We start from the raw sequence: 14768 nt of genomic DNA on the forward strand, positions 1-14768 counted from the left end.
TATATTTAGAAACTGTTCAAGAATTAAATGTTTGTTACCATACACAAGTGTCAAATGTTTGTTGTTGTTACATCGTTTTCCTGTCTATCAGTAATTTTCGATTCCCGTCTAATGAATCTGTCACTAATTATTATTAATAGACTTAATTGTAATATGGAGTTATTGGAGTTATATTGACTATGCAAAGGGTCTGCTACCAACCACATAATGGAAAAGGAACATTGACTATAATTCCATATTTACTATGTGCATTTAGATGGAATTTGGCATGCTTTTATTAATATGTACAAGTCCATTGTACACAAGAAACCAATTGTGTCACAAAAATATTTGTACTCAAAATATGTCTGTACACTGACAAAATCAATCTGATTCAGACACTAACAAGTCATATGCAAGGTGATGTTCAAAATAAAAATACTTTTGTCTATTACATAGTTTGCATATTGCATTTGCATAAACAAAATGCACACCAACAGTTGTTTTTTTTTTTATATGCTGTATCTGGTATTTACTCTTATGTATATGAAGTAAAATGGACAGCCGATTACCCCGACATCAAATACATAATATGGTGAATGGCACTCTGTAAAACACAGCGGCATGTTGATTTTGACCTCACCTATGCACATAGGATTAATTGCTGCTCATAGGTAACCAAATAATTGTTTCAATAATTCAACTCTAATTACATACAGAAGATTATGAAGCTATTGTCTCAAAACATACAACACAATTGATTTTCACTATTACATTCCCACAACAACAATGTTTGTTAAGAATTTATGAATGCTTTTCAGCCTTGAGAACAGTATATGTTAAGATAAGACACTGCAATGAAGTTGTACAATGTTAACTGGAAGACAAAGTCCAATTACATTAATATTTCATACCTGGAATCCTCTTCAGAAAATCAGTGACAAGGTAATTTACAGCCATACTGCTTACTCTAAGAACTAATTTAACAGAAATACACCAAATGTTTCTAATTTTCAATGCATTTACTTTGGAGTAATTTGGTCTATCTTTAAAAAATTATGAAATTGTGTAACTGGAAAACTGGAGGGTGACAACTACTTGTATTTTAGTAGTTCTATACCCACAACATTTAATTTCACTGGTGGATAAAAACTGGTTAGGTGACAGTGAGTCAAGTTTAACGAAATATGTTGATACTCATAAGATTATTAGTGACAAAATATAATGTAAACAAGAAGTTGTTTATAAAACAGGAAAAACAGAGAAAGAAAAATTAAAATTAAACAAAATAACCAACTGCTGTAGTTTTTCCTTTTCCATATTTCCAGAAATGAATATCCAAGATCTATATGAAAACAAAATATATTATACTTACTTTTTTATTCCACCACGGTTCCCACATTAAAACAAACTTTCCAAATTCACACTTTTCAACCATTGTCTCAAATTCCTTCATTTCTTCCTCTGTTAATTGCTTCCAGAGATCAGAACAGTCAGTACTATCTTCTAAAAACAATAACATGAGTAAATGAATACTTGTCAGACCCCCCCCCCATTACAATTTTGTTAAAAAAAGTACATTAAGGTGGTCTTTATTTGCAGTTACATTTTCAGATTAAAAATTCTGAAGCTTTCATCCCCTACTTTTGTTCCAATGTACAAAAAACCACAGTATATCTGTACAAAACACTAATTTTAAATAAAGAACCAAACATCAATAAATGCAGGATAAAGGAGGCTATCTTAATCGAACAAAACAGCCCCACCTTAAACCAACACCACAGGGTACCAAAAAACCTATACAACGCTGTCAAGCAATCTCTGGTCATGTGACCTCTTTGTTCCATACTGTGTATATATATATGCATTTGTCTCTGTAAATTATATATATCTGAGGATGATATAATCTTGTCAAAACGTCATACATATATAATACATTTTGTTTCATTACCCAATAAAGCCATCACCAAACTTATATTTTCTATAAAATGGGATCCTCATCCTCAAACTTAAATTCATCATGGTGATTACTCGAGGTTGTGCAAGTCTAAACATTTGTCTTTGTTATTCTACATACATCTTTCCAGTATGCTCCCTTACTTGTCCACCACCATAAATCTATCGTACCGTGTAACTGTCTCCAAGCTTCATAACACAAATATCAAAATCGTCAAAAGGAAAAATGTTATTTCTTTTCTCCGACAATGCCACTGAATAGTTAATTCCAAACTTTTTCAAAGTCAAGTTATCCAAAACCTAAATCAATTTACAAGTTTTATCCTAAATATACAACATCAACTTATAAAAGCTACCCTGAAATATAAATATCAAGAAATAAACTATTCACTAAAATGTAAACAGGAATTAGACCATCAACCAAAGCAACTACATATTGAATCAAGAGAAGATATCTGTACAAAACAAAAAACTGGAACAATCAAGAAAATTACAACATGAAAAACAATACAATAAAGAAGCACAACCTAATCTTGTTATCAACAGATAAGATCGACCACTAAACAAAACTGAACTACAACTTTTGAGCAAAGACTTCAACTTCGCCATCAGCCACAAGACAGTTCCCTGCCTAAGAGTTAAAGACCAGCCTAGAAGATTTATCCAGAATACTAGTGATTCAATATATAAAAGAACAAAAGGCTACCTCCAACAACCAGAAGTAATCCAAAATTCCAACCACCAGACTTTTGTGATAGGTAATTATAACAAAATGCAGTTTCTGAAGTTCTCAAAAACTGTATCTTAAACAACCTTTTCAAAGAATTCTCTAACATAACCATTAATGTAGTTAACCAAACCTGTACTCTAAAAACCAATCTCACAAGCACCAAGATAAAATGCATCTACAACCTGAAAAAAGATACCAATATTAAAATTTTAAAAGGTGACAAAGTCAGCACTACTGTAAACATGAACAACAAAGAATACATTGACAAAATGAACATCGTTTAAGACAATAAGAAATTTAAACCCACCCCAAACAACCCAACGAACACACAAGAAAACAACCAAACAAAACCCTGTCACAAATGAAGAAAGACAACTTGATTACTGAAGATCTTCATTTTTTTATCTAAGGAAAACTGACTCCTGCACATCACAACTCTATGGCATTCCCAAACCACACAAACAGGACTACCCCATACAACCTATACTATCCACTTATAACTTGTTTAACTATAATCATGGTAAATACATAATCTGGGCCATCACACCTTACATAACTTCTGCATATTTTCTTAACGACGTCTTTAACTTCAGAAACACATTTAACCAACTAAACCCTAAAGCCTTAATGGCTAGCTTTGATGTGTCACTTTTCATCAAAGTACCCATTACAGAAGCTTGTAATATTTCACTTGACCTCTACAGTAATGACCCCAATCCTTTAATTCATACGCCCAAAACACTTTTTTTTCACTCTTAGAATTCACAACAACAAAAACTAACTTTATTTTCAACAATAAAAATTTTCTTCAAATACATGGTTTAAGCATGGGCAACCCTGTTTCACCTGGTCTAGCCAACATATTTATGATCCAGATCGAAACACAAGCCATATAAACCACACTATATCCTCCCCTATCCTGGTACATATATGTCAAAGACACTTTTGCTGGTTTCACATCAATCAAACACATACACACTTTTTTTTAACACACAAACTCCATTCATCTTAACATTAACTCTTCACTAAACACAAAAACAACAAACAGCTATCTTTTCTTAACCTTGACAATATCAGATCCAACACACAATTCAAAACCAAAATTCCCCAAAAAAATCACTCATACTCTGGAATCCTGCCCATGAATCCAAACAAAATTTCAATATACCAAAAAACATTATAAACACAACTTCAAGACTTTGCTCAACTGACTATAGAGATGAAGAAATCAATTCTATAAAGCATTCTCTCATTCACACTAACAAATTTCCACTAACCAATGTCGAAAAATTTCCACACAACCACCAGAACAAAAACCACAAAACTCATTTTACAAATAAAATTGACACAAGTACACCAAACATAAAAACTGGAAACCAGATTCACCGACACATAAGAAAACACCCTCCCATGTTTACCACCACTGGAACTCAAAAAAACACAGTACATTTATATAAAACACTGTAATTTCAAACAAAGAACCAAACATCAATAAATGCAGAATAAAGGAAGCTATCTTAATTGAACAAAACAGTCCCACCCTAAATCAACACCCCAGGGTACCAAGATACCTATGCTGTGAAGCAATCTCCGGTCATTTGACCTCTTTGTTTCATACTGTATATATATATATAAATATATATATGTTCACGAATCTCTGTAAACTACTTGTACCTGAGCATGACATAATCATGTCGAAACATTGTACATTTATAACAAATTTGTCTTCATTATCCAAACAAACTTTTTTCTATAAAGTGATTTCCTCATCATCAAATATCTGGAGATTGTTTATCGAGGTTAAATTCTAAACTGCAGTGGCCTAGTACCTTATGCACTATGTGATACAAAAACATGTTTGTTAAGCATTATACATGATTTATTTAAAATATATGATTATAACTTTAGTGCATGTACTAACACAAATACATAGTTATATAATTTTAGTGTGGTCGGTCACTTTTGTATTGTTATTATTTCGTTTTTGCTGTTAGGAAAGTATCTTCTATGATCCTGCACAACTTGAAGTAGGAATCGTTGTGATGGTATTATATTCTTCAAGTACTGAACTGTCTGTAGTGCCTCCCTGTAGTCCTCTTTGAGCTCCCATGACTCAGGGTCACAATCCTAAAGTCCAGATGGAATTTCAAGGCACGAGGAAGTCTGTTGTGGTCATTGTGATAAAATGTTCCTCCAAATTTCATCTACTCACCTAGATGCACTGTGAAGGTACATCCATGTTTCCCTTTTCCTTCACAGCCTTTAACATTTCTCATTTTGTCTCTGTGGATACAGTTAAATCAAAGAATTCAAAACCAATGAGTTCTTAATTGAGATACCATAGATGTCCAGCAAATTTCTGACAAGTAGATTTTGAAAGAGCAGAATTCACCTTCTTGTACTTAAAAAAAATTGCAGGAAGTTATGATCATTGCAAGGAGTGGAAATGGCATTAGAAGCAGTGAACCATGCCCTAAGAGATACTAGAACCACAAAGAAGCAGATGTCATCCAATTCACTCCTCATGGACAGTAAGCTTGATCTCTTCTATAAACATCTTGAGGGCATATAATACCTTGGCCATCTATAGTGCATGATGCAGTGCTCCACATGCTATAAATCACACACTACAAGGAGGAATGCCAGCAAGGTATGTTATGGCTAGTTCAAGAAGCTCTCGATAATATTCTCTAGGTTGGCTGACCTGAAGTTGTGTTGCAGCAAACTCAATGACACTGTCCTTAACTTCCTCTGTGGCTTCTCCTACTTCATCATGGTCAGCTGCAGTTTCATAACTGGACTGGTCCATGTATTCCCAAGATTGCTGGAGTCAATTTTAAAAAATTGCAATATCCCATACAGTCTTTGAAAACAAATGAAAGAACAAGTTCTAAAACAGGTTGTCAGCATTCCAAATACAGAAGATTCTTGTTTAATCTTTGTACTAACAGCACATATGCTCCATTACTGTGACCAGTGTAGCTTGTATGTTAAAGCAAACTACCTTTACACAATCAATGACTTCCCACTTTTCCAGCAAATGTGCCACAAAAAAAGCTTGAGCGTCTCTAGTGTTAAAAATCAACTTTAGAACACCTAGGAGATGGTTCATTACAGTTAACAGACTATATCACTGATAGATGGTCCACTTTTTCTTGAAACTACTTTTGTGTAATATAGAAAATTCCAGAATAAAAGGTGACAGCATGGAGTACTTATCAATAAAATGTTTTTGAAAATTTTGAATAATGTGGAATATTCCAGAATATGCTACAATACTCCAGAATGTGTTAGAATATTCTGAAATAATCTAGAACTTTCCATAATTATTTATAACATTATTTATTTTTATATTGGAACAAAATATGAGGGTGAGAATGCTGTAAATCAAAACTTCAAAAATAAAAGAAACACCATACAGTACATTATACAGTTCAATCAGCATGTAAATTACATTATAAAATATAAAAATTAAAAAACCATAATCAAAGCAAACTATATACATATTATAACCCCACACAATTCAATTAATCCTTAGAGTGCTTGCAAATAAACTAATACACTGTGAGCTTACAACCCTTACTTTATACCTTTCTACAACAAAGATTATATAATTTTGTTATACGTTTTCAGAGAATATGGTTTCTAAGAAACTTACCCAAATTCAGTTTTTCCAGCTTTTTTTTTAAACTCTCTTTACCTGAATTTCAAAAAACAAAAAAAAGGTAAAAGTCATAATTTTCCTATATTGAAAATGTATTTCCTATCAGTACTTACCTCCTCTCACATAAATAGCTATTCTTGTTTAGTGCTACCCTATATATATACAATTTTTTTTTTTTTTTTTCATGCCACAAGCCTTGAGCTCCCACGTAACCTATATGTTCAACATGGTTCAACTGCATCTCGCACAACCCTCCACCAACAGGAGTGTGACACACCCTCCTGATGCACGTGACTCCCTCTATTTTATTCTACTCAACTGTCACTTAGAAGTTTGGCAGAAAATGGAAGCATTGGGGGAGAAAGAATGGGAAGTGTGAGTAGAGGTAAGTAGTTATCTGAAATAAACTTTCAGTATAGGAAAATTATCATTTCTGATATGGTGCATTACCTATTTTCACATAAATAGCTATAATCCCACATTGGGTAGATGGAGAGACTGGAGTGAGGGAAAGAGAATCATGGGTGGGAGATTGCACAACTTCTTACCAGATATACTCTTCACCAAGTATGGAAAATAGGAGGAGCACATCCAAAAGAGAGAGAGAACAATGGTTGGATAGGGATCTGAACCACACAATATTGAATCTCAATCCCACAGAGTACATGAATGTAGGTGAGAGTAAAAAAGATGTGACTCTAGATGTAGAGTGGCTGGGGTGCAATGAACCATACGTGGCAAGTCGACTGCTTCCAAAACCCAGCCACCAGGAACCGACATCCATATGGGGAAGGAAAGAGGATCATACCAGCAGAAGTCAACTGCAATATAAAACCCTAGCCATCTGATGGGAGTTCAAAAGACCACAAGGAAATCTCGTACCCATTGATCTATGAAAGGGACACATGATAGCAATATGATACATTGTTTGACCAATCCAGGAACCCAAATCCTGGATGATCAGCATAAGAAAGATGTCCCTTTAAACACTCCTACTCAAAACCAATCTGAAAGGAACCTCCCCCTGTGCATACACATCCTCAGTATATGAAAATAATCAAGAGTTGGAATAAAAGGAAGAACCATATTAATCTGCAAGTATTACCCTGGTGACCCACAACATGGATGGAGTGAACAAGAGTATATTTGAGTGAAGGAACAGAGACACCTGTAATACATGTATGAGGACTTAAATTGATTGGTTCAGCTCTGAAGCCAAAACCAAGCCACTGGGAACAGACATCCATGTGATGGTAGGATGAGGGATCCTAATCAAAGGGTCGAAAGGAGGGGGAGCTACAATTTTCAAGGCTCACTTCAAACCTACAAACTCTCCCCTGGATAAACCCATAAACCCATGTGATGGTAGGATGAGGGATCCCAATCAAAGGGGGGGGACTGTAATTTTGAAGGCTCACTTCAAACCTACAACATCCCCCCTGAATAAACCCATACAGAGATGGATCATCAGACTGGAGGACATCTTGTCATCCCACCAGTAGAACACCACTGCCCTAATCTCATCTGTGTAGTTTCATCAGTTTGTATTGTATAACACTATCACATTTAGCTCCACCACCCCAGCTTGTGAATGGGAAGTGGTATGGACTCTCACACTCCACTGGAAGAAAATGCAAGTGGAGAGTCCAGAGGAACATCAACACTGGAGACATTGCTGTGTGTGACCATGAAAACCCTATATTGAAAAGTAGATCATACCTGATTTATTCAATTAAATGAATGGCAGGGATAGTCAGCTATCCTCTTCTGCTTTACCTATGAAGTCCATGGGTGAGTACAGGCCAGAACAGGCATATTGATGAAGCAAATCAATATTGCAAGGAAAAACTAACAAGTGATCTTGTGGAACACCCATCTCAAAAGTGAGCATTGAGTGGCCATGGAAATTTTAAATATGACGTCAACATGGCCTCACAGTGTGGATTTGACTATTTGAAGTATACCTGGACAGGCACCACTCACCACAGAGCAGGATTCGTACGGGAAAAAAAAAAAGGACATGCCCCTGAAAAATAAGAGTATACAGAAGATAACTTACCCAATCATTGTCACACTGAAGTCTGGAAAATGGCCACTGGTGGAAGACAATAACCCAATGATGAAGAAACAGTGATCCAATGCAGATAGTGAGAGACAAAAGTATGTGATGTGGTCCATGTGCCAGATTAAAGAATTTCCTCCAAGGGATGAGATGAGATGCCCAGGAAAAATATAAGGTGCCTAATTTGATGAGAAGACACCTGAAACAAATTACAGAAAGAAGGAGATAAGGAAGAATATGCCAATCAAATTAAAAGCCAAACCCAATTGGTAAGGGTGGAAGGAGGTAGGTCATAAACAGAGGAAATCTGACAAGAAATGAAGAGGCGGGAATGGGCACCACAGAAGTAAACCGTGTGGGTAATATAAGAATGAAGAGCACATATGGAACATAGTAGTCTATCCGGATTAGACCAAGGATATAGGTGGAAAATGGAAGGAAGGGAAAACGGTGAGAAGGAGGAGTTACCCTCACAAGTCACACAGGTCTGGGGAAGGAAAGAGCAATCATATAGAGGAAAACATATGTGGTATGATAAAAGGTACATGAAACGTTGATGGCAAATAAATCTAACCTATGACATCCACAAGCCATCATGATGAGAAGGAAATAAGTCTTAATGGATAAGTGAAAAATCGAACATGAGAGACAGAGGCAAAATAAAGCAGTGAAGAACCACACTGATGTCCCAATGAAGAAGGACTGCATACCGAGGAGGTTGATGAAATCGGAAGGAACACAGCAATAGTAGGAGGTGTAAAAACTATATACCGGAAAAATAAAAAATGTGGAATAAGGCAGCCCAATAACTTGCAATTGAGGAGATGGAAGAAACAGCCAAGTGAGAAAATCTGTAAGAAGAACAGTAGATTGAACAAATGAAAACTTCTAACACAAAGGCCAACAGCAGAAAATATTACACTTACACTTATAAACATCTATAGAGGAAGGGTGATTGGAACAAACTAAAAATGAAGTGACTCACCAGGACAATCTGGATATTCCTTGCCAAGGACAGGAAAAAAACAGGCGTGAAGACAGAGGATATGAAATGCCAGTGACTGAGGTTGATTTAGATGGGATGGAGTAAAAGGAAGAGGTAATGGTGGGGAACATTTGAGCTAGAGAAACTGCATAAACCATGGTTGTGCTGGCCAGTAAGGAGCAATAAGAAGGACCTGGATGACTGAAATCACCCTGAGAAACAGATGGATGGAAGAATACACATAAAGGTATTTCTTGGTCCAAACCTGACTGAATGCATTGACAGCCAGTGCAAATGGATGAGGAACCAGAGACCAAAACGGAGTAATTTGGTATTGAGGGGTGTGGCAAATGCATCTATGTGAGGAGTACCCCACTGAAGGCATAACCACTGGAAAGGAGAGGATCAAAAGATCACTCCATCAAATGAGCTTTGTTGGGATGGGAAAGACTATCCATGACAAGAATGCACCAGAACATGGCACACAAGAAGACAAATACTGAAAGTCTGGGCCAAAAAAAGATCTATGGTTCGACCACAAAGGGAACAATAACAGGTGCCACCTTGGTGAGTGATATAAGCCACCACTGTAAAATTGTTGAAATGGATCATAACCAGAGGATTCTTGGCAAGATGAAGAAAATGATGCAAAGCACAATGTACAGCCAGAAGCTCCAGGATGTTGATATGGTAAGATTGTTCGACCAGAGAACACAAAACTGAAGCTTCCTGCTGATCGACATATGCACCCCAGCTCTGGAGGGAAGTGTCTGTGAAGATATGCAAATCTGGATTCAGGGGAGGAAGTGAAACACCCACCAATGTGTGAGCCCTGTTCAGTGCAGATCATTGACAAGGGAAAGAGGAAGGGAAATACGAGCCTCTAAAGAATCCCATACAAGGTTCCACTGGTCATGCAGAGCCCACTAAAGAGACCTCATGTATGCTCAATTCAAGGGTATAAGAGCTTCTATGGAAGACCACATTACCAAACATGATAGAACCTCATGAGCAATAACAGAGGGAGCAGTAAGAGCATGAAGAACTGAAAACTCCATCGAATGGAGTTGAAGAGAAGACGTTGGATCCAACTGAGATGAGTATTGAAAAAAAAACACCCAACTGGACAAGATATTGGGTAGATATAATGAATGACTTCTCCAACTTAATTAACCAACCACATGAGCTGCCTCCAGGAGCAACAGATGAGTGTGATGGGTGGACTCATGTTTGGAACGAGCTAACAGAAGTCGTCCATGTTATGGAGGAAGCACAATCCCCAAGCATGCATATATTGGGAAAAAGCCTTGAGCACTTAACAAAAGATATACAGGGTCAAAGGACAGAAAGCATGATTGATAAACTACCCCATGATGAACAAACACAAGATAGTGCCTTGACAGACGAGATATTCGATTATGCAGATAAGTATTTGCAACGTCTACCTTTGTTATCCATAAACCTGCAGAAAAAGCCCACGTGAGGGTGAAAAAAAGATTCCATGGTAAGTAAAGGCAGAACCAAAAAGTAATTAAGGTGGGACAAATCGATTACAGGCCACCAGTCCCCAGTTTCCTTGGGTACCACAAACAGCCTGGAATAAAAACCCGGAAAAAGATCAGTTACAGGTTCTATGGCTTTCTGGGAGAGAAGATTATGTATCGCCTCTGATAGACATTTACTGGTGGTAGGATCCCAAGGCAACAGAAAGGATATTGATACTATCGGTACCAACAGAGGAGAGGAAAAAAAGTGGATGACAAGTCCCTTTGATAAAATCCAAATAGCTCAATGATCTGTGGTGAAAACTCACCATAGGGGAACAAAATTGGTCAATCGAGCCCCCACTGGACCAGAACCCACCAGGTAGTCACCAGTACTGTTGGTTAACGTGTCCATCAGCATTGATTAACACAATGACAGGAGGAGACCCTGGAGGTAAGAACTGGGAAGATGCAAGACAGAAAACAGTAATAGGGGCTTGTCGAGGCTCTTGGAATGAGACAAATAATAACCAAAGAAGAAAGAGTCGATTGTTGTCTCACCGATTCCAGGGAGGGGGGGCATACATAAGTCCTGGAGATAAGTACATGGTAAACAAACTTGAGACAACATAGTGTCCAGCCTCAGAAGATCCCAACAACCCAGAAAACACGTGTAAGCTAAAGAAGACAAATGTGCCAACATGGAGGCAATCAGGGAGAGGCTATCCCTCGAAAAACCCTCAGGATCATGGTGGAGAACCTTGGAAAGGAGGTGGAAAGTACTGTAGTAAAGTTTATAGAGTAAAATCAAGGCAGGATAACTGGGCATGGGATAAACAAACAGGATGATCAAGGTCCACCACCACATGGGCAAAAATGATTTCAATTGTTGAGAATCAAGAAATGGAAATTCAGCCTGATGGTATGCTATAGCAAACTGATCTGAAGCCTGTGAAGGGCAAGGCATGCTAGCACCCTCAACCAATGGAGAGATATAAAGCTCTGTATAAACCCTAATACCTGGAGAAGGAGAGAACACAAAGTACCAAGAGGAGGAGGTATCATCTAACAAAGAAGGAAGCCGTATTAGGCCTAGCTGATTCTGCAGTAGGGGTATAGGAAGACACGGCACAATCAGGTGGAGGAAAAAGGTCATCAAATTCCTCGTCAGCCTGAACAGGTTCAGCATGTTCAGGAGGAATATGGGCAACATCAGGAGAAGCAAGTTGACTCGTATAATGATCAATCTCTCAGCAGATGATAGCCAATGATTTCATAATTGAGTTACTCCACCTGCAGCTGGTATTACCTCAGAAGTGGTAACTTGGACTTCAGAATTCATTGTTAACAATGAATAATCAAAGACAACAGTGTTAGAATAAAGAAATGAAACTACGAAAAATAAGCTATCTTTAAGTTTGCAAATGTTTTTAAAATAGAAAAGAACAATTCCATTTCAGAATGAATGAAAAAAAACATGATTGAAGATCACAATAAAAAAGCATCTTGACACGAGCACTGCCAAATGAGAAGTGATAGTTTGGTAAGATTGAACAGAGAGAGTCGCATGCATCAGAAGGGTGTGTCGCACTCCTACTGGCGGAGGGTTGTTGCATGATGATTTACATACAAGACGCAGTTGAACTATGTTGAATGTTGGGTACATGAGAGCTTAGAGCTTGTGCAATTCAAAAAATTTTTGCATATAAAGGGCAGAACTGAACAAGATTAGCTATTTATGTGAGTAGAGATAACATACCATATCGGAATATTTTTTTTCTAAATATAGATCATGCACAGGAATCTTGTAATGAATAAATTTTGAATATGTTAAACTTCAACAGTGCAATTACAGTTAAGACAAATAAAAAAATTAAAGCTACATTCATCCCAACTAGCAGATATTAAGATATATATTTACATTCAAATAACTAAAGTTCTATACATTTGAAATTAAAATTAAACAAGATTTTATCTTTCTTCACAAAGGGTCAGTTGATATGCCAACTTGGTAACCACAAAGTAAGCATCATAATTTCCATACTATATCTTTTGATAAGTTTTGTGTTTCATCACAAAATCTGACAAGCTCTCAGTAAACATTACAAGTCTTTTGTACATAAAATCAGATTTTCTAATTAAGTATTTTTATTAAAGATTTCCCCATGAATAGATGGAGTCAGTGTTGACTTCTCATAGAGAAAAGCGATTTTCATGTTAAAATTGAAAATACTTTTAATCATCTAAAACTTCTCAAACTTCATTTCTGTAACATCTAAACCTCCAACATAAATATGAAGTGCTTTTTTTTTTAATAAAACGTTATATTTTATTTTCTCTACAATAATTCTGTATAAACATGGTCTATTTCATTGACTTTGTAACCACCATAAAAAAAATACAAAATAAATATAAATTCCCCCCTCCCCCCTTTTTTCATTCTATAATGACTACAGATTGTAACACTATTTTTGGAACTTAAGGTGAAAAGTTAATATTTTAACTAATAAAAAACACAGGGGTATGAAATAAAAACTATAACTTGTACTATTTCAGTTTTTTTTCATTATTTTAACCTTATCTAAACTAACAAGTTTCTAATTTTTATATTTTAGTTATTTTTACAGCAATAGATAAAAAATATACAAGAAAAACAAGAAATATATTACTTACATTTCATCTTGTTTTTTTTGCTGCCAGTTGCTGATCTAATTTAAGACTACTTTTTTTTTTATAATGATGATACTAACTAGTATGTTAAATCTTTTATTTACTTAAATGATGCATATAAAAACACAGAATAATAACATGCACAAAGCAAACAATGTCTTATAGCTATCATAATTTAACTGGCTTTTTAAATAGGACAAGATGGGCTTAAGATTACATTACGACTCCACGTCGTTACATGAAAGTTGACTCTATAGCTTTTTTTGCAAATGGTATTAAGCACCATATGTAATATGTCAAACATCTTTTGATAGAGGGCCTTCTGAAGTTTGTAAAAAATTATGATTGTACTTCCGTTGTCATTTCCAAATGACTTGACATACAGTCATAATGTTTGGCATTCAGCTTTCTCTGTGAATAAATCTATGATTCTAGTATAATAGATCTAATATACATCAAAAAATTTTTATTTCATTTTCCAATACTTTATTTTGAATTTTTGGAACACAATGCATTATTGACAACTGGCCTGACATTTATATAAAATTTTTAATAATAACTATCGTATTAATTTTATAAATTGTCACTTGATGGCAAATATTACATAATTATTTAATTTGTTTGCTTTACAACTCACTAGATGGCATGGACATGTTTTGTTAGTAAATGCCACTGAATCAAATCAATAGCAGGAGATGTCTGTTTCAGAAAACTTCATATTTCTCAAAGTGATATAAAAATAATCAGTTTTTCTTAAAACTTTCTCTATCTTTCAAACTATCAAATATAGATGACCTTAATATTTCAATTCCACTAAATTTTTCAAGAAGCAAAAAATATATATTGTAACCACTGATAAAAAAATAAATTATAAAACAATGAATATTGCAGTTATGATAGAATTGAGTTTTGAGTAGTGCACTTAAAATAATAGTATCAATGAACACACAGCTAATTTGTTGTCTGTATATATGTTTATGTTGTCATTGTGTTTCAATCTTCTACTTGTTTAAGCTATACTACAATCAAAACGATTTATGCTATAGTTGCCTTTGTTTCATTACATGGATATATGTAAACTAGTAACCAAAGCACATTCAGTTCATCAGGATGCTACAGCAAAATCAAATGTTAATATGATTCATCCAAAATGTGTTTATAGTTTTATATATATATGTATGTATGTATGTATGTATGTATGTATGTATGTATGTGTGTATGTGTGTATGTGTGTGTGT

At 35.5% G+C, this 14768-nt stretch overlaps 1 protein-coding gene and 1 long non-coding RNA gene across 2 annotated transcripts in view; both read right to left on the reverse strand.

Annotated features, from left to right (window-relative positions):
• LOC106460533 overlaps positions 1-8205 on the reverse strand; it is a 104684-nt gene extending 96479 nt beyond the window's left edge. Inside the window, exons 1-3 of the mRNA XM_013920250.2 lie at positions 8106-8205; positions 6324-6365; positions 1355-1485 (exon numbers count right to left, since the gene is read on the reverse strand). Of these exons, the coding sequence (XP_013775704.1) occupies positions 1355-1485; positions 6324-6365; positions 8106-8205 (273 nt within the window). The remainder of the gene's footprint in view (positions 1-1354; positions 1486-6323; positions 6366-8105) is intronic.
• A 5118-nt stretch (positions 8206-13323) lies between these two features.
• Positions 13324-14768, reverse strand: part of LOC106460534 — a 14780-nt gene continuing 13335 nt past the window's right edge. The window contains exon 3 of the long non-coding RNA XR_001290886.2: positions 13324-13337. This is a non-coding gene — a long non-coding RNA (uncharacterized LOC106460534). The remainder of the gene's footprint in view (positions 13338-14768) is intronic.

This window comes from Limulus polyphemus, unplaced genomic scaffold (genome assembly GCF_000517525.1).
Source record: "Limulus polyphemus unplaced genomic scaffold, Limulus_polyphemus-2.1.2 Scaffold789, whole genome shotgun sequence".
In the NCBI taxonomy this organism is placed as follows: domain Eukaryota; kingdom Metazoa; phylum Arthropoda; class Merostomata; order Xiphosura; family Limulidae; genus Limulus; species Limulus polyphemus.